Source organism: Rissa tridactyla, chromosome 4 (assembly GCF_028500815.1).
Source record: "Rissa tridactyla isolate bRisTri1 chromosome 4, bRisTri1.patW.cur.20221130, whole genome shotgun sequence".
Classification (NCBI taxonomy): Eukaryota; Metazoa; Chordata; class Aves; order Charadriiformes; family Laridae; genus Rissa; species Rissa tridactyla.
This window is the reverse complement of record NC_071469.1, coordinates 10,778,286-10,802,894: the sequence shown is the minus strand read 5'-3', so window position 1 is coordinate 10,802,894 and position 24,609 is coordinate 10,778,286. Positions and strand designations below refer to the sequence as shown.

Below are 24,609 nucleotides of genomic sequence, written 5' to 3'. Positions count from 1 at the left end.
GGACACAGCCTCTTCCCACATCTGCCCCCCCCACTTCAGCCAGACTCTCTATTACATTAAAATATAATGTATGTTAAATATTACCTGGTTTTGTCATAAGAATTTTTCTAGCTGTCTCCCTTTCCTCTAGGGCCCTATATACTAATTTGGTAGTGCCAGCAGGGCATTTAGTGCATCCTCAGCCTGTTCTTTGCTCTGTCAATTTTTCCCCCTGTTTTTCACCAGACTGTCTATGTTTCTGCGTCACAATTGTATCTCGCTGGAATTTAAGCCAAAAGTACTTGTATAACTCAAACTTTATCAAACGTATTTGCTCACCACCATTAATAACAGTAAAAGAATCAGCAACAGAGTTTGGGTAAAAAAAAAATTAACTTTTGTAAGAATTAAGATCTCTTTGGACAGATAACATTACAAATGTGAGGTTTTAAAAAATAATTATAGATAAATATATAGTTGCCAAATATATAGCTAAACATACAGTTGTCAATTCTATTATAGAACTTAAGCAGAAGGTATAGTTTTGATATATGCTGGGGAAAAAAAAAAAAGCATAGAGTGAGCTGTATTTTAGGGCTAGTTTGAATGGCTGCCAACTATCCACTTTTGGTCCACTTCAGGCTAAAGCAAGAGTCTAACGTATGCTTGCCTGCAGCCATGGTGCACACACACAGTGTCACGAGCATCAGCGAGATCACTTCTGCTGGAAGGACCTTCCTCCAGCAACAGAGCGCCCGAGAGGTGGTCCCCAGAGTCTCAGTGTATTGGACTGAAAGGCAGCTGGTATGTAGGCTGTGCTAAAGACAGAAGATCTCCTGATCTTCCCTGCATTCAATTTTTCAGTGATCAACCACTTGGGGATCCTACTCCTTGTACGAGGGTAGATTAGAACCTGCGTATAAATTGGATAGCTTTGAGCCTAACAAAATACTTTTCCAGGCAAAGTATGTGTTTCACAGAGGTACTTCTCTACAGTTTTGGAAACAGCATGTTGAGACTTCTTCGGTACTGAATCCAAATGAAAAGATGCAGGAGCCATCACCCTGGACAAAACTGTATATCCCACAACTGTCAAAACTACAGGAATATAGAGGCTTCTCCAGAGAAACGATGAACCTGCAACTCCAATCGACATTAGTGGGAGCGGTGTACGTTCAATGTGTGTTTTGGAATAAGCTCATATTGGTAAATGTTTCAGTATCAGAAAGGAGGTTATGTAGGAAAACTTTGTACTGAAAATACACAAAACGTATTTAATATACAGAAACATATAGTATACTCCTATTTAGTAACCCCATTCTAACAAAACAGTTTTAAAACATTTACAATGTTGTCTGTGACAGGATGATACCTGAAATGTTTAATGAGATAACCACTGGTTTATCTATTCTTATTTCAAGGCCTAGAGGGATCTTTGTGATACTGTAACTGCCGCCCACATCCCTCAATTCCTCGACCCCTGCTCCTGCTTTGGCAATTGCAGGAGTACATCCTGACTTGTACCAACAATTATATGAGCAGAGAAATTGCTTATTACATTAGCACTGTATTTTCTGAAATTGCCCGACTTCAGTTTCTAACCTCACATAAAAGCTTTTATTTAAAAAAAAATAAAAATAATTTCCCTCTCAAATCTTTACCCATTCTCAGAGTTTGTCAGTACGTGAACGATGCAAACGTTTTAAAAGGAAAATTAATATAAAATGAAAACACAGCCATACCATCACAGCGCATCACAGCAGATAAATGTTAAGAGAGTTTACAGTTAATATACCTCTTGTTCTACAACAGGCTGCACTGGTTTTCCTTCTACATGCTACGGAGTTGCAGGGAGGGTAATTTCAAAGTTTTATGGAAAAGAGCAACAGACAAATGTTAGTATTAACATACGTACACACAACACCAACTGTAGTCTTATTACTATAGTGATGCTACTTAACGCATTGGCAATATATTACAAGGTCTGTTATCTCTTCATTTCAATAAAATATTTAACACCAGATGTGTTTGTTCAAACCACTCTACAAAATTTGGGCCCTTTTTAGGTTCTGTTGTAATCAAAGGAATTTTTCTATTTTTCAGGCTTCTGGGCGGTCCCTTTAGACTTACTTTAAGCTGGGAACATAACAGTTGTTTCACAGTTAAAACAGTATGAAAATCACTGACTTAAAGAAAGAACATACACAATACTGTATGTACCCAGCTGAAACCATAAAGTGCTGTGACAGAAATGAAGTGATAAAAATGCCAGCACAGGTAGGTCAGAGAAACCAACGTGTTTTATTTTATTATTATTATGGCTGGACATAATTGGAATTTTGAGTTTTGTGCAAAGCAGAACAGCTCCAGTAAACAGTGCCACTAGCACAGGTTCTCTTGGACTTCACGCAAGAAGCCAAGTCGTGTCACGCAGAGTCAGCAAACCAAGTTTTCTTGGGCTTATTTTTGGTTGTAACTAATTCACATTTAGCCACTCACTCACACACAGAGGGAGGTCTCATTTAGTTCATTAAGAAGCCTCATGCCTAAATTAGGGCATACAATTTAAATGCCCTGCTGAACATGGGGCTGGCTTGCTACAATGCTCTCATATCCTTCTTAGTTTCTGGTTCCTTCATGGACTCTGATCTGACAGAGCAGATTTACAGCCTAAATGTGTAGGTACAGCCTTATCACATCGTATCACAGAGACAAATTAAGTTTTTTAATTTAAGACGGGAAAATAAAAGTTATGAAAGGAAAACAGACCTTCATAAGTTCCACATGGAATGAAGTGTTAGTTCTGAATTGATTTCTCACATGTATTACGACAATTAAGTAAGTGCAACACAAGTTTCAAACATTCTATTTGGTCACTGTCATCTTCAGAGACTTAAGAAAAAATGAAGAGAATTTGAAGAACTGGAACAATCATATTACTAGTATCCATTTTAAATCACAATACTGGATGTGCATAATCTATAAGCCTAATTTGAGTATAGAAAGTGTCAATAACAGTATCAGAAAGCGTCACTACAAGTGCAGAAAAATTTCAGCGTACATAATGACAAAACAAGCCTCTGGACCATAACGTAATGAGACTTGGTAATATTGGAACGGAATTCCAATTGAAATTCTGGAATGGAATTAAGGCTTTGAGTTAATAACAGTGCTCCTGCCGTTTTCACTACCATCTTCAGGAATGACATTTATATCAGAAATCTAAGTTAGGGAGCAACACTCATATTTACATGCAAACACTCAAAAAGGAATCCTATGTGGAAATGCCCAGTATTTAATTACTTTCAGGATTTGCTGCCTTAACATTTTTAGCGATTTGGAAGTGAAAATTATTTTAAAAATGTTTACCTATAAACAAAATAGTTCAAGAAAAGGACTCATTAACATTACTTGTTATATTTCTCTTAAATATTTTTCTTCTTTTTCAGCTGAAAAGCTGAATTTGAAGATATGTACATATGGGTGTGTCAACTAGTTTGTTTATTCTAAGCTTGCCAATGGGGTAAAAAAAGAACCTGGACTCTTTTATCATTTGGGCTTTTTTCCCCACACACAATGTTCGTGGTGGTTAAGGTTACTATATGTGAAACAAAAAGATTATTTATACTTGACCTTTATCTTTTAGTCATACTTAAACACCAGAAATTGTGATTACAAAGAAACCAACCTTTTCCAGGGATTCACTCTGCAAGTCTTCTAAACTACTTGACTTTTTTTTCTGTGGTACCCTTAAAATAAGGCCAGACAAAAAGCAACAGTTAATACATATAATACAGCTTACATATGCTGCAACTGTACCATATGACAGCTGTATGTATCACACAATGTCTGCATACAACATAATTCAGAGTTAGGAGATTCATTTCTTTTGTTTTATTTTTAGCCTAAAACTCATACTATTGGGACCTGCAATAGATGAATTCAGAAACAGCAACAAGACAACCTTTGATCAACAATGAGAGGCAACAAGGCGCAATGTGGGGTTTTAAACCTTATATGTATAGGTGACTTTTTAGAAGCTCTTAACAAGCAAAACTCTGTGAACAGTGTGCAACCTTAAGGGCTTTTTAAAAGATTTTTAAGATGGAAAAAAGGCAGAATTAGAAAAAAAATCTGGCTATATCTTTTACATTTTAATTAAGGTTACTCATTCTTACCTATTTACGATATCCAAAGATTCTTCTTGTGGAGAGGTTAAATGACTCGAAGATGCTGGAATGCTTCCACTTTAAATCAGAATAAAATACACTGTTATAAGTACTACAATACATATATCTTTTGATATGTAAAAGTGCTAATTTATTCCTGTAATTCAAACCTGAATACAACTACGTATTGCAAACTCCCACGGCAAACACTGCTTTCACAACTACCCAAAAGTTCTCGCAACACCAAGAACAGGCAAGACGATGCCAGCAGTTAAACAGATTAAATAATACAGACTTAGGAAAATCCGCATGAAAAACAAGAAACAAAGGTCTTGCCTGATTTCCATGGCTTTGTGTGGCACTGGAGAGAGCACAGCTGGTGACAGTTCTCCTGAAGAGGCCTAGGTAAAATAAGAGTTTCAAGCCTGTAACTCTAGCGCCTGATTCTGAATCCAAAGTGCCCATACCAAGAGGCACAAAAATCCAGCCAGGGACAGACCCTCATCTACGTTACCTCAGCCACTACAGAGAAACCAATACTACAAACAAATCATATATACAGCAGAACTTGCTTCTGAAACGTCTTTACTAAGTACCTCTGTTTTAAATATTTCTCCTTGAGGATTACTCAGAAGATTCCACTTCCTTAAAGTTGTCTCAAGTTCCTCTTCACTGCCACCAGAGATGGAAGAGCCTGCAAGCATTAAAGATTAGAAGTAGAAAGAGAGAAACAGGCCAAAAAAATATTAACATTTAGGACCATATCAGTCAGTGCAATACTTCAGTCTCTAAATTCCCCTTCAGCCTCATCCGATACATGTAGTTTTCCAGCCTCTCCGCTCCCCACCCCTGCTTTGGGCTCTGGCTTACAAGCAAGCTGATTCATGTTAGAGCAACAGATTTACCACTTCTGGGTATATGCTGCGCTCTGTTGTGAGTCGCTGAGTCGCTTCATGCATGTTTGACATCGTCTGTATCGTAATGCAGTGCCCCCATGCTGAGTTCAAGGATGAACACGGTAACATGGTAAACGTCCAGGTTTCTCTGGATATCCCAGATCTAAACCAATACTTAAATACTCCAAATTCATTATTTAGTAGGATTTTTATTCCTAAATTATCAAAGCTGCAATACTAAATCAGGGTCTCAATATTTAGTGCTCAGCAAACTTGCAGAGTATTTTGGATAAGAAATTTTTTCTGGAGATCTCCTACGCATAAGGTTGCATACAGGATGTGGAAGAGCTGCTATGCCATGATGGAGAAATTTAGACTGACCTTTAAGCACATTAGTAATTCCTAATTTATGTGATAGACGTGCAGCAGCTCTAGGCAGTTATGAAGAAACACCAAATCTTATGTTTAAGCCCTGGAACTATTAGAAAAGACATCACTTGAAAACTTGTTAGACACGAGCTTGATTATCAGGCTGTTCAGCTACAGAGACTGCCAACAAACCTGGCACTGACCATCGGCCCTTCAGGATATGAAGTGAATCTTATACTATGATTCCTGGTAGACAGCCCTTCAGTTGGCACAAATTACTAAACCCAGAAGAGCTACCTATAGTCGAGTTCGGGACAACCCTTTTACATTTTACACAACTGCCAGTGGCCATTTCAAGCAGCTGCCCTACTTTAATCCAAAACAGATTTTGGTTTTTAAATGTATGTGCTACCTACGGTGAAGAGTCAGTCATCATCTTTTGTCAACGTGTTTTGTAGCTTGCCTTAACCAGAAATAAGAAATGTTTACAATATATTGTGTTTCTCTCAAGTAATTATTTGAAACAGTTATCAGAGACAGAAGATTTCAACCTATTAATTCTACCAAAAGTTTTTAAGCAGGGATTAAATTTCAAAGGGAACATTTAAAACCCACCCCTAGAAATAAATAAATAAATAATCAGGCATCATTTCGTGGCAACCTAAACATGAGACTCCCATAAACACACACACGAGGTAACAAGCTCATTCAGCTGTGATAATCTTGTAGCCATCACAGTACGCACCTCAGTGTGGACAATCTCAGTATACACTCTACTTCCCACAAAGGTTTTGGGTTTTGTTTTTGTTTATTATGCTGAGCATCACTGGTTTTTTTTATTTACACTGTACTGAAGTGTAAATTTACACTGTACTGAAGTACTAGCATACATTAACACCGTCACACTCCCTGCACTACCAACTCAATAATCCAGAGCATCACGGCGCGCTCTTTGCTCATGCACACGAGCGACCTCCAAAAGCCACATCCTACAGGGAGACGGTGCACTCGTATACGTACAACCAGGATGTGGCCAAGGGGAGCGGAACTGGGGGGGTTACTGCTGAGAGCACTTACTCTCAGGGTACCACTGGTCTAGCTATCTTGGGAGTTAACATCAAATACGTCTCCAAAAGCTACAATCACACCTTTAGATTTCCTTTTAGAACAATTTCAAAGCGAGAGAACTTTTTTTATTGTTTTCAAAATGAACATTCAGAGAGAGAGATTTACCTGACTCTTGTTCGCTATTCTTGTGTGTTAAATACAAGTTTCCGTTCTGCCGTACAAGACCTGAAAATATCGTGTTTGTTAATGTGATGATGTATGTTGAACAAAACTGTCCTTTCAGAAGGTCAAGTTTCCCAGACTAAATTTAGTACTGAATACTAAGGTGGCAACTTAAAATGAGATTCTCCTAAAACCCACTCCACTCCCTGAAGTGTAACTGATAAATGGGACAAAGATTTGTGCATGGATTGTGAAGTTAAATACATAATACTGTGTGCACAAAAGCAACCCAGGGCTTTCAGTTGTTCCCTCCAAACCAGAACTTGCCTAGTCAGCTGTCAGGATTTTTCTTAGCGGAAGGGAAGGGCAACAGAACTTACTATATTCATTGCAACTCTTTTTAGCAAAAAATAAAAAAAGTCCTCTTAACTATATCAAATTGCACCTGAGATCAGCTTCCCTTTTATGAATGTCGTATTAAAAACATGACCTAAAAGAAAAACATTGTGTAATTAATGCTAGCTGACAAATGATCTTTACCACTAGTCCCGAATTGAACTGTGGTGTAGGAAATCTGAATATAGGATGTATTTAATTAATTAACGTTCATCATCCACTAATGTTTCCTGATATCATTTTACACTGTAAAAACTGGTCACTCATAACATAATGGTCACAGGAAACATCACACAAACAACAACTATCTGTATACTTTCTTCATTTTCTACAGATGAATCAATTTAAATCAAACAATGTTATTTTAATCTTGCATAATAGATTCTTGAGAGGGCTATAATGCACTTTAGTAAGAATACTGTAAGCTTGTGCCTTTAGCTAATTTGAATTAACTTTCCTAATTGCCTGTGTGTCAACAAATTCCATATCTGCAGAAGTTTGCTCCTCCTTTTCACCCTTTTTGCTGTAATACTTTTTGGTCTGGCCTCTACAGCCCATGTACGACTGCGGGGACGGCAACCAGCAGCAGCGAGAAAGGAAGTACGACGCTTTGGCCATGCAGGATGTACGTCACAGGCATGCACTGTGGAAGAGACTTAGAGGAGTCCCGTCAGCGAGGAGGGACAGGACTGCAGGAAGAAGCCAATAAAACCGTGGCCCGTCTGTGCACCCAGCCACCGCTACATGGGCGTAGGAGTTCTGCAGCCCAAGCTCCTGCCCCATTGCAGGGTACAGCAAAGTGGTCTGAGGAGAGCAGTTGCTGACTTCAGATTGCCTCGGCACATAAGGAGGGAAACTGCAGTGCTTCAGACCCAGCTGATGAGCAGTTCTCACAGCTGTAATCCCATCAGATATCCTTCCTTATCAATCAGAATCCTTAATGACACCATCTAAAACAACGTACAGCACCAAAATTAGGCTCCAAGGAAGGATTTACTGTTAACTGACGTAGAACAAATTTTCGGTTATGACTTACGGAGTCAAGTATAAGATTCAGTCACAGAAATCCTGCTGAACAGTAATGTTGTAACTAAATATCCAGACAGATTTGACCCTAATTTCCTGGGCCTACAGCCCAGGAAAGAAAAAGGAAATCTCCACAAACTACAGGCAATAACACACAAGCCTTGTCAAGACATGCTGTGGGTCTCTCTCTCTCTCAAAGAATATATACTTGCTCTTATAGCGCTCCAACATGATACAAATATATGCATAATGAAATATATATTACTATGCACATGTATGTAAAAGGACAACAAATAGCAGTTGTAGTTCATGCAGTTTTTAAAAGTCCTGATATCAGGAAATTATTCACAAGACATTTTACCGTGAGCTGCAATCATTATCTCTTTGACTCTCCTGTACTGGCTGAGCAATAGTGTTAACTCCTCTATTCGACGGTCCTGTGAAATGCATGAAATGAAATAATATTTAAAATTCTGCATTTTTAACTGGTAGAGACACTGTATTACACACTCATTTCTGCAGTTTTGGCCCGGTCTTTTTCCAGAAAGCAGGATCAGGTCTTACTCACATGCCTTGTAAAGAACGTTTCTTGGCTTTTATTTGCCATCGTACGTAATATCTGCAGGACAGAGTGAAATTATGGATAAAAGGAAACGAGAGGAGCGGGACATTACTAGTAAATTTTTATTTACAGAAGCATAATTTGGAAATCTGCTTACACTTCTAAGAGTTAAGTGAGTATTCTGTAGTTGAACCTCAATTGCCTGAAGTGGGCAGTGTTTGTTTTCTGTTAGCATGGTACCTGTAATTGTAAAGTAAATCATGTTTATGTTTTGTCTAGTTTAACAATCTAGTCATGTTCTTTAATCCTCTCTTGTAGGTTATGTCCTGCACTCCCACATCTACACTTACTCCAGTTTTGAACACACCTTTTTTGAATTTAGGCAGTCAAACCTGTACTGAACCAAAGAAATGAGGTCTGATGAACGTCTGACGCACCACCTCACTCCACGCTTTCTCCAATACCCAGCCCTTTCCTATCAGGTACAGAAAGCTTCTTGATTCATGTATTCAGGGAGCGCACTTGCCTTTTGCACAGACACAACATAGCAATGGGTAGCAATCATTATTTAATTGATCGTATCCATCCTTTCTCTCATTTCTATACAATATTGTGTTCCTGATGATAATAAATTCTTGCTACTGGTCAGTAAGTGTGTAGTCTTGCAATTTGCACTTTTACAGTTTGTCCTGTTTCTTTGAGCCCAGTTCTAACCCATTCCTGTGCAATAATCTTGCCCAGTGCTGTGACTACAGAGCACTGAATACAAACCCAAGCAAGCGATAAAGAACTAGCTTTCACAAGCAGGTGTCAGGGAAGTCACAGAAGCAGAGAGGTGGGCACTGGAAAAAAACCCAAACCACCACAACAAAAAACCTTCCATGGAAGTTGGCAAATATTTAAGTGATTAGCTGATAGTGAGCTGCCACACTGCCACAGCGAGGTCAGCGTCAGAGATATTTCAATTAAAAGCTGCTCCAGTACATGTATACGTGCATGTGTACATTACAGTCACTGCAGGTATCAACTGAGCTGTAGAAGTAGCTGCAGAGAAAGCAGACCTTTCCTACATTACAGAATGGCAGATGCTGCTGATCCTCCTTTCACGCCTCAGCAAGTACACGCAAGACAAAAGAGGCCCAGTTAGCCCAGCTATGGATAGAAGCAATACGTTCTTCTTCATAGCAAAGAACTGTGACTAACATACCCAGTTTTTTGAAAAAGAAGTATGCGCACCACTTACTAGCAGCTTAGTTGAGCACTTTCTCAATATTTAATTATCCCAAAAAGCTATTTAAAGCTATTTTTCCTCGGGAAGAACATTTTATTTTGCATTACATTGAAGGTAACAGCTCTGCATTAAACATGTAAGAAGCTATGGGTCGCCCATCAGTCCATGAGTTCAAAAACTGCAGTTCCCAAGGAAATAAACCTCCTTCCCCTGTGAGTGTATCCAGATATTAGGCCATAAGCAAAAATATTTTGTGTTCCATTCAAATGCAAAAATCTTATGCAGACGTGGAATGACTTTGGCAAGAGATAATGCCATGCCTTTTTATTTTCCAGATGTAAATTTTGACTTTTTGAGTTTTTAAAGAACAAAAGGTTATTATGAGGCACGTGAATGTTCTCCAGAATTAACATTGTCCCGTCTAGATTCCCCACGTACCAAAGGAAGATTTTAGGGATGTATATTATTGTCAACTTGATTGTACAGTGATGTGTCACCATAAAGGAAGATCCTGTAGCCTGGTTTATTATCCAAAACAAGAATTACAATTTCCTCCAGAAACTCAGCCCCCTCAGCCCCCCACCCTCCCTCCAAAAATAAGGAACAATTTGTGTAGTAAGTCAATGGCATCCGAAAGTGGAGATTCAATATTCTCCAAGACTGAGCCCTAAACCCTGCACTTGAATTGTCCAATTAACAGGCAATCTGCATACAGGCGATAAGAGACAAAAGTAATATTTACTATTTTAATGGGTTTAATTTTACTCCTCCTCTCCATTAGTACTCACTTTTATTTTTCTTACCCTTGCCTCTTCAAATCCAAACTTGAGTACAATTCAAAAGCCACTCTGACTTTCTTTTAATATCACTATCTAAACCGGAGATATCAATGTACTGCAGATCGGGGTGGAAGATGAAGAGCTGCCCAGAGATGACCAACCCTTAGTGATCTTTTCAACAGCAGAAACTAGGAGATTCTGCTCATTACAGCCTTGGCTTTCTATTCCCCTCTGGAATTTACTGAGCCTCCCAAGTTCTGCAGCCAGGTTAGCAAGGTCAGCCACACTTTCTATTTAAAAATCAACCTTCTGTCACAATCTCATGCGATAATCCAAAAATCAGGGCAATTTCACGCTTACAGAAAGCAGGTCATTCAGATCATTACAGAGATTCAAAACCATCATTTCATTTTTGTTACGTAGAACAAGGATTATTTTCTCACCTTTTCTTCATTTGCAGCCAATAATGATTCCATTCCTATCTTCAACCGTTGAACTTCTTGATCTAGAAATTTTTTTAAAATGTTATAAGGAAAATACACTTGCTATATTTAGTATAAAGAATATATGTTTTGTGATACTCTCCCTGTGTTCTTATGCGTAACCAAAACCATGTCAGTGGCATGGCAAATGTTAAATTACATTTAACTTGGAGCTTTTCAAAAGCTGAACTATTAAAAGCATCGCACAAGACAAACATGCTGGTTTTGCTTATAAAAGGCTACATAATAGTATTTTATACCCTAAAAGTCAAGTAATAATAAAAAAAATAAATTGAAGTTTACTTTGTAAAAGATGAGAGTGCATTTTTTGTTATACATTAAAGGAAATAATTTTAAGTATGATGGAAAATTAATTATATTCCATCTGGGAAAAATGTTCGCCAGTTTATGAGAAATACCTCAATGATATTCACAAAACTTGGAAATGAAAAATAACAAAAACTAGTTTGAAATGAGGAAAACTTGTAATACTTTTTTTCCTTAAAACATTTCAGTATGAATAACTGAGTTAAAATCTATATCAAGAGCTAACGCAGGATTGCCTTACACACAATTTGGTGTTAAAAGATAGAGGTTATTCAGGAATGCTATAGTCAAAATCAATTAGAACACACTCTCTGGAGATTTATGAGGTTGTTAATCACATCATCCTAACTTTTCTGAACCAAATCTTTCATTTCTTCTCTACACACTATTCCTAGCAAGTTCTCCATTACCAGCCTATGCTAAATAAAATCTAGATGATGGAGACAGAACCAGACAGTTTATCTGCCGTAGCTGCCACTCAAGGAGTTCATGCTTTGACATTAAAACAGACCCGCTTGTTTCACAAAAGACTATGAAAACCAGATGTGTCAGGCATGAAGTGAGAGTAAAGAAAGAAAATCAATACTGCTAAAGAGCATCTTTAAAAAAAATGTTTTACAACAAAATTTTGAACATGCAATGTCATATTTAGACTATTGGCAAAAACTATAATTAATTTTTCTTGTAGTGATTCTGAAGAATACACAAGTTGTAATGATTAAGTTTTAAAACATGTAAATGAACTTTGCAAACATTTCTCTTGCAAAAGAGAACACTTAGTAACACAAGACATGCACAGACAGAGCCAAATCAGAAACTAAAGCCAGCAGGCAGTGGGCAAGCAAATGGAAGATTTTTTTAAAAAGCCATTAAAAAAATCACAGTCCTACTAATTTCTCTTTATAAATATTAGACTTCAAAAAGAACTGGTGTCAAGGTACTTTTAAGTACATTAAAGAAAAGTTTACTTACAATATTTATAACACCAAGCACGGTAACATTTTTATTCAGACTTTTTTTTTTATATTTAATGCACTGATTAAAAAAAAAAAAAAGCCCAAATCCTTCCCCTCTAAGGAAGAAACTTTCAATTGAAGCCATCTTTCCAGATATTATACGGGTTTTACATATATACAAATAAAAAGAGGTAAAGGTTAAGTTTTGGCTCTGTTAACCTTGACAATGTCCCTTTGAAGTCCAACTATCTGATTTGTGAACCTCTGATTTTTTTTTCTCTAAAGTGAAATCTTACGAAACAGGGCAATTAGCTGTCTGCTTGCTGCAAGCAATGAAAGCAATGTCTCATGTATATTACAATTAGACAGCCAAATCTAAACAAACATTGAATTATTCCTGCAGAATGCATTTGAGTTATAATTTGTGTGAAAGGAACAGTGAGATAAAGCCAAAAGTGAATTGCATGGCTTACGTTTTTCTTTTAGCCTTCTCCTATAAACTTCCTCTACGATGGTAAATGGTGAGAGTCAAATAAAGTATGTAGAAAAAGCACATATTAGATAAATTTTGCAATTTAATTAGAATATGCATTCTAGCATACTACAAGTACATTGACATTCTTTTCTAACTTTATTTGAGAAGACCACTTAAAAATCTGATAAATCAGTAATTTTTTTGGCAGAAAAATTATTACTGCTGTATACTATTTCAATTCAAATATAGTCTAAGTGGTTTCCTTAAATGTAGCCTAAAGAATCTGTACAGGGTTTGATTCTTTTCCCACTGCAATCAAGGACAGTTTCACCCATCTTCAGTATCAACAGGAACAGACACACTACTAGAAGCTGAAATCTGCTGAGGTCTTGGGTTTATTGTCATACCACTATCTTTCCCTTGAAATATCATAAATTATTTGGGAATCTCATAGAAAATACAAAATTCTATTAGTAGAATTCCTCTACAAAACACTGCTGTTAGACAAACTTCTTTTCTAGTTAGACATGCAGTTCTCTACATGCACAAGCTCTGCAGCTGAGTGAAATCAGCACCAAGTATATGTTAAGTCACTTATTTGGAATAAACAACCGTCAAAATACAGAGTCTTCTAGACAAGACATCTGCATTACTTCCTCACAGGAGGTTCTTGGTAAGCCCCGAGAAGGAGGTGACACAGCACCTGAAAAGTCACATCTCAACCAGGGCACTCTGGAAACGTTAGTTAACACCCACAAAAGAAGTTAGTGCAGCTAAGCTGATGCACTGCGGTCAACCACACACAAATCTTCCTGCATGGATAAGCGTCAGTATTATAGAAGAAAAAGGTCACTAATATTGTGCAGCCATTGACAGAAGCTCCAGGGAGTCAATATTTCAGAGAACTGTGACATGACTCGTTGAGACCAAAGGCTAAACAAACTGGTTTATTTGCCATTGACCTGTATCAACACTGCAGATTCAAACCAGAAACCTACAATATCATAGTATCATAGAACAGCCCAGGCTGGAAGGCACTTTGCAAGACCATCTGGTCCCACCTTCCATAGGAGAAGGAGCCTAAATGAGATATAGTCTTGAAGAAAGGAAAGGCGCAAATCAATGACTATGTTTTAGAATGTTTGGACGTTTAAAACACGATACTTAGCTACTACTGTGATAATGGAAAGCTACTACTGTGATAATGGATAATTTTGAAAGTATACACCAAAAAATATATTCCCACTGAACTACAATGACTCTTGCAAATTATAAGTAAAATTCCAGCAGAAAAAATTTCAGCGCCCTTAGGATACTTATTGCAATTTGTGCTGCCTCTGGATTGGGATAGAGTTTCACACATTAAAGGCCTCTACTCTACCAGAAGACAAAATAAATTTGTACCATTTTTCCTCCCAAAATAAATTCTGTAAGTCCATGTTTGTATCTCCTTGTATTGCTTTGAAATACTGAGCCAAGCTGCTACCAAAGCCAAGTTAAAGTAGGGGTTTGGATTTTTAATTTTAATTCCCATCCTCTTACCTCTTTCTGCCACTTCACTATGTGACGAGGTCCTAGCGAGCTGACTTTGTAAGCGTTCTATTTCTGCATCTTTGAGAGCTAATTGCTCTTGAAGCTGGGCTATCTCAGCCTGAAAGAGAGTACAACAAATTCAGAATAACATCGTCGCCGATTCTCTGTGATTCTTTCCTATGAACTAGAAGACTTCTAAGTACAACACTTTACTTTGATTGAAGTCCTGCTCCCAATTCAGGACATTTCATAAATGCTGTAACAACCTTACCTATTTCATGGTGTTACTATCCTATTCCATTTACAGAAGCTCACTTTTCCCAATGCCATTATCTCTCGGAGAAGAGAGACTTACAGAAAGATAAAATTTTCAAGGATTCATGTAGGTAAAGAAACTCTGGAAAGCTCTCAATGCTACAATGCTGGTCATATAGTAATGACTATTACAGAGCAACTCTTGAGTTGTGCATGAAGATCACTAAAAGATAACACAGCTTTTTTTTTAAAGATACTATGTTTTTAATCCTGGTTACTACCTAATAACATAACTGAGAATCTATTAATGCTGAGCCCTCTTCTCAGCATTATAACAAAACTGTTATCAGATACTAGAGCAAATAGGCCAGAAGCAAAGTGCAGCTTGGAAAACATCAAAAAATGCATATATGCAACCAAATATCTGTGGTTCATTTGCATGTACTACAATTTGTGCTGCCTCTAGATTGGGATAGAATATCACACATTAAAGGCCTCAACAATACAGAGGGAAAAGAATTCTGTGATTGTCCAGCTTGAAATACAGCGACTCCCATCTCTTTTTCCTATTTATGAGAAAAACTGTCAACAGCATACTTTCTTAAGTAGCTTCATTAAGATTTTCTTCAGCAGCCTTAAAGTCTTTATTAAATGTAACATTCTGCATTTCCCCAGCAAAAGCATACCCAATCTCCTTGCAGTTCAAGAAAAAAAACCCAGAAAAAGAACAACAAAAATCACTACTGTGACCAGTTTCTCAAAATACTAAAATAAAGCAGGAAAATGATGCAAACCACCAAACAACATTATCCAAACAGGGGAAAACATGGACTAATCTACTATTCTACACAAACTTATTTTCACCAGGAAGCAAGCAGCTGGATGGCAGCAAAAATCACCACTCTGCTGCAATTCTGTGTGGAATAGAAGAATCTGCCTTGTTGCATCTCTGAAGGGCTCCTACACTTCCCAGTGACTAATATGCTTTTTATATCCAGCCATGGAAATATTCCAATTTCTCATCTAAGAAGCTGGAACAACAGGAAGACAAAAGCTGCAGACCTCTTAATACCAGATTTGGATTTGTCTCCCCTGGTCTATTTGATCTCATAGCTCTTTTAAATGCCGTCTTTTCCTTTAATTTCTCATTCCTGTCGTCTTTATAATTATTTTTCTTCTTCCTCTCTCTTTCCCTGTACTTTTCTTTCTTTCTAGTCCTGTATCTTCTTTCACTCAATGGGTTTTGTGACTCTTTTTTCTTATTTTCATTCTGCTCCTACACTTTCCATCATCTTTATCTGTCCTGGCAGCTGGCCACACACTGCTTGAGAAAATATCTTCCCAAAGACTCTTCATTTCCACCACGTCAGAGAAAACATTTTCATGGATACAAGAGTTATTATCTTAATAGGAAAAAAGACACAATACCAAAATTTCAATATTCATTTAAGAAGTCTCAAAAGAAAGAAATGCTAATACAAATAATAGCTAGCTGTCATTTCTGGATCAAGCTATCAAGTATTCAAAAGAAAACTCTGTTTAATAATTTGAAATGTTTTTCCAAGATCCAACCACAACTCAAAAAAGCCAGTCATTCATATGAACAGAGAGTATAGCACTAAACAAATGAAAGGAATAGTGATTACCGCACAAAAGTCTACCTCAGCAGGGAAAAAATATGAGGTGCTTTTTAACCTAGTGGAAAAGGGCTAAAAATTCAAACTAGAATTTAAGTGCAACTGTTTAACAATAAGAGTGTTCAACTAGAAAAAATAATTACTGGGGAAAATGATGAAACGTTTCAGATGTTGAGTTTCTCCAGATTACAATCCAACATCTTTCCAGGATTTAAGGTCAACAGAAGAGTAAGGGTGCTATGCTCTTTGATATACACGAAGTCAAAGCAGATGATCTAATGGTGTATTTTGGGCTTAATTTGTGTCTATTAAAATAAATTCCACAGTAAGTGAACACCCAACCAACTTTGCATGTCTCGTCTCTTCAGTTTGGAAAGCATACTCCACAGAGGCTTGTCACCATTACACAAATAAAAGACAGGAAACCTTCAAAGATGCTTTTCCTCAGAACAGGTCTTTTGTAAGTCAAAATGCCCCTTTTTTGAAAAAAATAAGAATTACAAAAAGGTAAAAGACTGGAAACTGCAGGGAGGGAGCAAAAGGCACAAAAAGAAGCTACAAAAACTATAAACCAAAATACTTATTCCAAAGATGGTTGAAGAAAACTTGACCTTATAGTAAGCCCTGACACAAAGCAATTGTAAGGAAAGTAAAAATTGATGAGAAGTGGCGCTGAAATTGGAGTCTGTCATTAGTAAATGCCATGTATTCTGCTTACTTTAGTTGCTTTTAATTTCCACTCGTATTGATTTCTTTCATTTTCCAGTTCTTCCACTTTAATTTTGAGGTGTCTAAGTTCCTGTAGCAAACCCTGCAAAGGAAGAACAGCAGCTAAAAGTAAGATTACTCTGGTATATATTAATTTTCTATTGTCCTAAATTAAAGATCATGCCTGAACCACACAATAATGAACACCGAACCACCACATTAAAAATTGTGATCTCGTCTAAGACGACAACAACTATTTTGAACGGAGAGATAAGGTATACTTTCTCAAACTCTCTACCAGAAATTATGAGCAAATTTCTTAGTCATATTAAGGAAGACAGCTGAGTCTGGTGAAGTCATGTGTGTCTCAGTGAAAATGAGCCAAAAAATCCACAACTGCAGTCCCATATACCATGAACTACTGGGTTTTTTGGGGGCAGCGGGGTTTTTTTGTTGTTGTTTTGTTTTGGGGTTTTTGTTTTGTTTTTCAGCCACCTCAGAAAGTAAGCAAAAAAATGCAGTGCTGAAAGATTACTAACTTTCATTAAGGTGACAATCCTCTCCCCAAACACGTGTTTAAACTACTTACCAAGAAAAATAACACTCAGACTAAATAGTATCCAGCGAGTTACAAGCATTTAATACCATACACATCCAGTCAAATATAGACTACAAATATGCTACTTTCAGCAACGATTTTTGCCACTTTGCAATCGGAGTTGATGCAGCCTGGAGCTGCAGCTCGCCAGGGCTCCTGACGTTCTCCATCTGTTCCTCTTCAAAGCTGTCTCTTCAATGTCCCTTCTCCCTTTCCTTGACAAAACTGTATCCTATTGTTCATTTTGAAGGACAACGAGACCAAACGTCTTAAAATGCACCCAGGAAAGGAAAAGTTTGGAAGGGTAGCCCAATTTTGGAATCCAGTATAGTACATACATCAAGCAACCATACTAATATCTTGGATTAAATTAATGATTATTTTGAATGACTTCCAGATTTGACTCTCAGATTATTTCTCCAATATGCAGCTTGTACTGTAGTCTAATAGGTCACTAATTCTGGACAAAGCCAAGCTCAGAAAAAAAAAGCACTAAGTTCAAAGTAGGCATCATACCCAAATGAGTTATTTTTGTAAAATAAACCTATGAGAAAAACTGCTGAAAAACTCCCTCACAATATAAGCAGATTATTTATAAAATTAGTTCTGGGGATCCAAATTTTAACCGAAGACATGTGGCAACTAAAGCAAACGGATTTAAAAGCAAATATTGAAATGGACTTTTTCAGGCATACCGTTATCATTCCACATTTAGTAAATTTAAGTAGTTTATGGAAAGTAGCTTTTGTTTGGACGTGTGATGTAGTTTTGATCAAATCCAACCAGGATCTGTAATGTAAATTCAAAAATGCTTTTCTGCTAACTCCTAATGTCAGAGAATAAACAAAAATGTGTCATATTTTAAAGGTAAAAGCAGATGACTCTCTTCATTTACTTTAACAGCATCATCAGAAAAAGAAAGGATACATTTCACGTACATTTCAGTCTTACCTGAAACTGTATTTTACACCTGTGTTAAACTTTTAAAATATTCAGGAATAAATAATCTGTTAATTAATTAGCAAACTACCAAACCATGCTAGCATGCTGCATGTCAAACAGACAAATCTCAACTAAAAAACAGGAAAAAAGAAACAAACCCCATAATCAAGAAAACCCACACCACACCAGCACTACAGGCCTACAAGTAAAATAAACATCATAAAAAACCTGAAAGAGGTGATCAGGCCTTACAGATCCCTGCGCTTTAGTAGACAGACATCAATGGTGACCAAATTTGTCCCAATAATTGGGGCTGGGGTGTCCAGCGTGGGAATTTTATGTTAATTTTTACAACCACCTCACTCTTTCCTAACGAAAGCCACAAACATTAATGCCAATAATTCACAACACAGCTCTGGTTAGCGGAATTTAGTTTCTGCAAGGGAAGAGAAGAGAAAATACACAGGCTTCTGCTAAGGTGTACTTCTCGTACATCACACCGAGAGCAATTCTTCTGGCTGAGAGTTGCTACCACTGATCTTGCACTAGATTGAGGACCACTGGGCGTCAAGTCTGGTTTCCTATCTTGAGACTTTCTTTCTTGGATTCTATTATTAATTTCCAGCTGCAGTCTACACATCTGCTCCTGTAGCTCACTGATCAGGTTCACTACTGACTGAAGACATGGGAAGAAAGGAAAAAAAGAAAAAAATAAAAGAAAAAAAGGTGAGAAAGAAAATGATGCAAAGAAGATACTTCTACAGTTGCAGCACAGAGAAATACATGAAGCACATCAAAGGCAAACTAAAAAAAAAAAAACCGACAGATTATATGTTTCCCTTCTGATGAAGTATATCTGAACGAGTCTAAATCTGGAATATTGCACAAAGCTACAGTTTAAATAGAACAGAATCTATATTCCAGACTAATTCATGATTCTGATCCTAATGTGAAGATCAGAATTTGGCCCCTCATTTTTGGAAACCTATGCAGTCACATGAAGACAGATATCAGGAAAAACTGGGACATATTTTAATATGCTGGCTCAGAGGCCCACTTTTGCTGAAACGGTCTTGATTACATTCATTTACACAGCCAAATCATCCACTAGGAAGAAATTGCTAAGCGCTCAGTTGGGGCTATAACCTAGTCTTTCACAATTTATACACAGAATTTACTAGTAAGGTAATTCTGCTTCCAGGTTTAGCATGGGTCAGAAAAATAACTCCATTATCTAGCTTGCTAGCTACGCAGCACCTTGACATGGAGAAAGAGTTAAGCAACATACATAGGAGAAGTCAAAGGATACCACAGAAGAAAAAGTAATTACTTTAAAGTGCACTGATTTGCTGGCCAGCTTCTTGGATTTGCGTGTATCAGTGATACACACAAAAAAATCCAGCTACAGAAAGCCAACCAGAGACAAGTATTAAAAATCTATATAACATTTAACTTAAATTCACTAACTCAGCAGAAAATAGCGCTGGGTATTTCCTCAGGTATTACAAGTTTGGAGTGCCTTTCTCTTAATTTTCATGTACATTAACAACAAATGTTTTGTGATTTCTCAGTCTTCTCAAGTGGAATAAATTTGATGAGATTAATCCATCTCCCAAAGCAGTGAAAAAGTTCTTAATGGACAGAACAATAGGTGACATGGCATAATTTTTTTATTTATTTTCTTCATCACTATGCACAGCAGAGTCCTCCTATAATCTCAGCTCTCTGGTGAGCCAATAATCTCAAAGCTAGGGAACAGCTACTGCAAGGACACGATACTGTTCTGACCAGCTAAGTATCTAACACAACCAGTCTCAAACCATATCAGCATCCACAGTCAACTTTAAACATTCACAGACATCCCTTTCAAAAGCACATGTATCAGCGAGGTAAAAGAGTTTCACATCAGTTCAGCATTTTTCTAGGGCACTGTGCTTAAAATGAAATTCAGAAAAGCAGTTGCATCTATGTCACTTTATACATATTACTCTCAATCAGGATCAAAACATCTGATGCTCACCCTCTTTCATCCAACAAACCTTTTATGCACTTAAATGAGGATTACTTCCGTAAACAATTGAAAAATTTAGAGAGTGCTGTGCCCCAGCACACCAACTCTGCAATATCCAGTCTTTTATAGGCTGACATGTTTTTCCAGGGCTGCACAGGTAAGAAAAGATAGCCTCCTTCAGTATCAGCTCCCCTAGGCGAAACCATATCCTTTGCATGTTTAGTGGCTCCACTAGCCACTTTGCAGCCATACAGTAGGACACTGGTGAGGAGACCGTCCCCGTAGCTAACTCAACCTCTTATCAGAGCGTTGCAAAGCAGAACACCCACAGGTCTAGTTGTATATACAATTCAGATACTATCCACAATCCCTCCATCTTTCATGCTTTGATTTTGTTTCTTTTTTACCATCATCTCCACAATCAGATGCCTCACTGCCCAGTACAAACTGGAGACTGGAATCATCAGGACACACATCCATCTCCCTTGCTTTCTTTGAAGCACCAAGGCCTTAGGTCTGTGCTCGTCTTTGACAGAGAACACTGTTAACACATATGAGGTTCTGAAGAATCACTGCTCAAACAAGACGCGCAGACTTCTGGGCACAAACTGACGGCTGCTCCAGTTGTGGCCACGTGGGAGAGTTCAGAAACACTTCTGCTGATGCCTTGTAATTCTTTTCTCTTTTGCCTCACATTAGAAATGGGAATGGGAAACACTCTGCATCCACACAGGCTTCCCTCAGGGCAAACTTGACACTACAGAAATGTCAGAAATCCTTATTCCAGTGAAGAATAAGAGGTCTACGGAGGAGAAAGAGATGAACTCCAGCTGCAATATATGCCCTTACAATTGTTTCTAGCTTCAAGGTAGAAAAGGCTTCTCGTGTTTGAGATTCTTTCACAGCATGGAAATTTATTAACACTAACATACTATATCTTGAATTTGAGCCAGGTGAGACAACACACCAAACTCTCTGGTGGGAGTTTCGTGGCTCACTGACTCAAGTTTCTTTGGAATTGCAAGTAACTAGATATTTAATTCAGAAGTGTCCACACAAGAGCCACAAAACACTTCCCAACAGCTTATAGCAAACTTCAGATACTCACTACAAAAAAGCAAAAGTCCAAAACTTATCTCATGCTAGTAAAGAAAAAGTAGGAAAGCAGAAGGGCTGTTAAATGGTTAAGCTGAAATTCACAATTACTCCTGCAGTCTCCTGATAGTGACAGTCTCTTTTGTCTATGTTCAGGTAGAGCAGGCATCTGGGCTGCTACTTGAGAATACTGCCCTCTCATACCTTGCTACGTTAAGAAAACACATTTGCAAAATTTCTAAGGTTTCTCAGGTAAGAGAAAAGCTACAGAAACTCCCTCAGGTGAGATTTCAGAAACCTTCAAAGCACCACTTCAGCAAAAGTAGAACATTATTCCACAAAGAAGGAATTAAAATAACAAAGCCAAGCGTGAGACTGTCCATTTGCAAGTAGCTATTCTCCTGGCCTCTATGTTACATATATAAATAAATGACACTTTAAATTTAGCATGTGCTTTGGACGAGCCAGAGACAAGTGGCATTCAGTGTGAAATTAATACCTTTGAGAGGAGGTCACAGATGCTTGATAAACTCTTTGCTGCTAACTAAAACCAAAACTCAACCACAGCTGCACAAGATAAAGTGAAACGAATCTGACACATTGAAACCTGCTCATATTTAGAAAGATATCTTAGTTTGTTTTGTTTCCCCCCAACCCGACCAGGGACATAATTCTACAGATAAATTCTACGTGACAGGAAACAGCTGCTGTGAAATAAGCTGACACAAAATTAGAGTACAGAGCAAATATGTTTTAGCTGAATTATTCCGCAATGTCACATTTAATTTCAAACTTTTTAAATGCCATTATTATATTTAGAAATTGCAGGGTCAGCTATGAAATATAATTAACAGGCTGTTTAAAATGGTTTAACTACTGGATGCTTCTAACACACACACACACTATGGCGAAAACTGATGACTATTACTTCTGATAGTAGCAAATCTATAAAATCACTGTTCTGCTCACCTCTGTCAACCCTAAACTCAGACTTGAAAGCAGCAATTGGCCAGCTACAGTCTATAAGAAAGGCTCTAGCTCTGTCACCCACAGCTTTGTTCCACTTACGTAAAAATACTAAATGCGATTTCATTTGAGGCATTACACGTTGTAAGAGCACGTTGTAGTAGCCACAACATTCAGAGATACAATTACAGCAAGATTAATTTCATTCAGTCACTGTCAGGTTGGAGAACTGTCTCACTTGAAGCAATTAGTTTACCACAACACAACTGTGTACGCATAAAGGAGGGCAAACAAAAGGTAGGCTGTTGGCGTACATAAGAGTGGTTTATTGACTAGAAAGATGTAATTGGGCAGCAGAGGCAAGGAATTCAGGAAGACACTCAAAGATACTACCAACTTTAAGCAGCAGTTGTAGTCTAAAAGTATAAAGACAGTTTATTAATACATTTCATTCTGATTCTTTGAAATTGTGTTTGTATTGGAAATCAGTAAAATTTACAGTAAAAGGAGCTGAAATAGGGTTAAAACATTAGAATTCAAGTAAGCATCCAGTTTGACTGAAAGCAACCCCTGTTTATCTTGAAAAATTGGATTAATGCTTATTCAGGACAATCTCAAATAATTTTTTAAAATCGCCCAATGAGCAAACCAAAAATGCTGTTTAATCCCCACAGCTTTACTTGCAACACCTGTTTCCCTTGCTTTGTATACACAGGTTTGCGACTTTCAACAGGACAGAAATCTAACCCCATCTTGGGGTAGTTAATAATTCAGGGCATACTTAACATCATGATTCTCAACTTTTCCATCAGATTAGAATCCTTTTCCACCTCGGCAGGAACGGTTCCTATCACTTAGCAACACAACAAAGGCTTCCAGGCCAGTAAAACTCAACTTTTCCATCCAAGGGGTCCACACAGCTTGTTGCTGTGGCAGAAGAATTTCACAGGTTGTAGCCTCACCCCCATCACAGGCCCAGGCCTTCTGGGTACTTAAATGGCCCGTCAATGCAAATGCACTCAAACACTTGCTGCTTTCCAGGAGTCAGGCTGACTGGGCATGTCCTGCAATAATTTAAGCAGCCTTGTCCTGGTATTGGACATGTTGGAAGTGCTGAAGGCCTCTCGGGAAGATGGCTGTTGGGGGCAGGTTGCCATCTGCAGCAATTAGGCACTGCACAAACCTGTTTAGATCTTCAGGTAGTACGAGACTGCTCAGGCCTTCTGTACACAAGACACTGACAATTATGGGTGAAAGAGCATGAGAAGGCCACAGATGGTAAAAACAGCAGCTGGTGCCTCTCTGGCTTGCAACCTCCGCCAGAAATTGCTCTCTTTAAGCTATCTTTTAATCTCTAAAGAAAACTTCAGAGGATAAATAAATCAAAAAACAAACACACCCCAAACGTATTATGTCACTGGAGGTAAAGTACTTATGTATAGTTATCAAATAATCCACTAGCAACATTATGGAGAGCAAACAGTTTTCTAACACCGCCTGGGTTTCAAATTCTCCCAAGTCAGTGTGGAACATTAAGTCTTTTTTCAGTCAGCAATGTGTAAATCTTGGACCCAGTAATCCTCCCTTACCAGGTAATCCTCTCCTGGCTAGTTGGTCCCCTCACTGGACCACTGAGTAGGGCAACAAATGGCAATTCATATGAATTACCATCTTCCACAATTGCTTTCCTGCTCAGCCCCCACCTGCCGCTTGCTACCATGAAATGAACGTTGTTCATGATTCCCTACTTCGTACTCTCTTTCTTAACAAATATGGTAAAAAGCAAAGCTTCTTTGATGTCCAGAACTCTCCACATCTGAAGGGGAGCGAAGGTTAGAATTTCCCCCAACGCACGTCATTTTTTTGCACTATTAATTATGTAACCACAAGGGGAAAGGTTCATTTGAGGAAAATGCCCCTTGTCTTTCCCTCCCAAGTGCCACGAATGCATTAAAATCGCCGAGGGTGACCATCTAAGTGTTTGTAG

The 24,609-nt window shown here is 37.9% G+C and overlaps 1 protein-coding gene across 18 annotated transcripts in view; it reads right to left on the bottom strand.

The window, feature by feature from the left end:
* Nucleotides 1-24,609, bottom strand: part of PPFIBP2 (PPFIA binding protein 2) — a 117,828-nt gene that overhangs the window by 13,755 nt on the left and 79,464 nt on the right. For 10 of the 18 annotated variants that reach the window (XM_054198217.1, XM_054198216.1, XM_054198224.1 and 7 more), the window contains 12 exons: nucleotides 19,044-19,226; nucleotides 17,021-17,113; nucleotides 14,420-14,528; nucleotides 12,876-12,908; nucleotides 11,081-11,142; nucleotides 8,427-8,502; nucleotides 6,647-6,706; nucleotides 4,745-4,842; nucleotides 4,485-4,549; nucleotides 4,158-4,226; nucleotides 3,668-3,728; nucleotides 1,775-1,816 (listed from right to left, as the gene is read on the bottom strand). In XM_054198217.1, the coding sequence (XP_054054192.1) occupies nucleotides 1,775-1,816; nucleotides 3,668-3,728; nucleotides 4,158-4,226; nucleotides 4,485-4,549; nucleotides 4,745-4,842; nucleotides 6,647-6,706; nucleotides 8,427-8,502; nucleotides 11,081-11,142; nucleotides 12,876-12,908; nucleotides 14,420-14,528; nucleotides 17,021-17,113; nucleotides 19,044-19,226 (951 nt within the window). The remainder of the gene's footprint in view (nucleotides 1-1,774; nucleotides 1,817-3,667; nucleotides 3,729-4,157; nucleotides 4,227-4,484; nucleotides 4,550-4,744; nucleotides 4,843-6,646; nucleotides 6,707-8,426; nucleotides 8,503-11,080; nucleotides 11,143-12,875; nucleotides 12,909-14,419; nucleotides 14,529-17,020; nucleotides 17,114-19,043; nucleotides 19,227-24,609) is intronic. The other 8 variants (XM_054198222.1, XM_054198235.1, XM_054198226.1 and 5 more) reach the window with 6 other exon arrangements.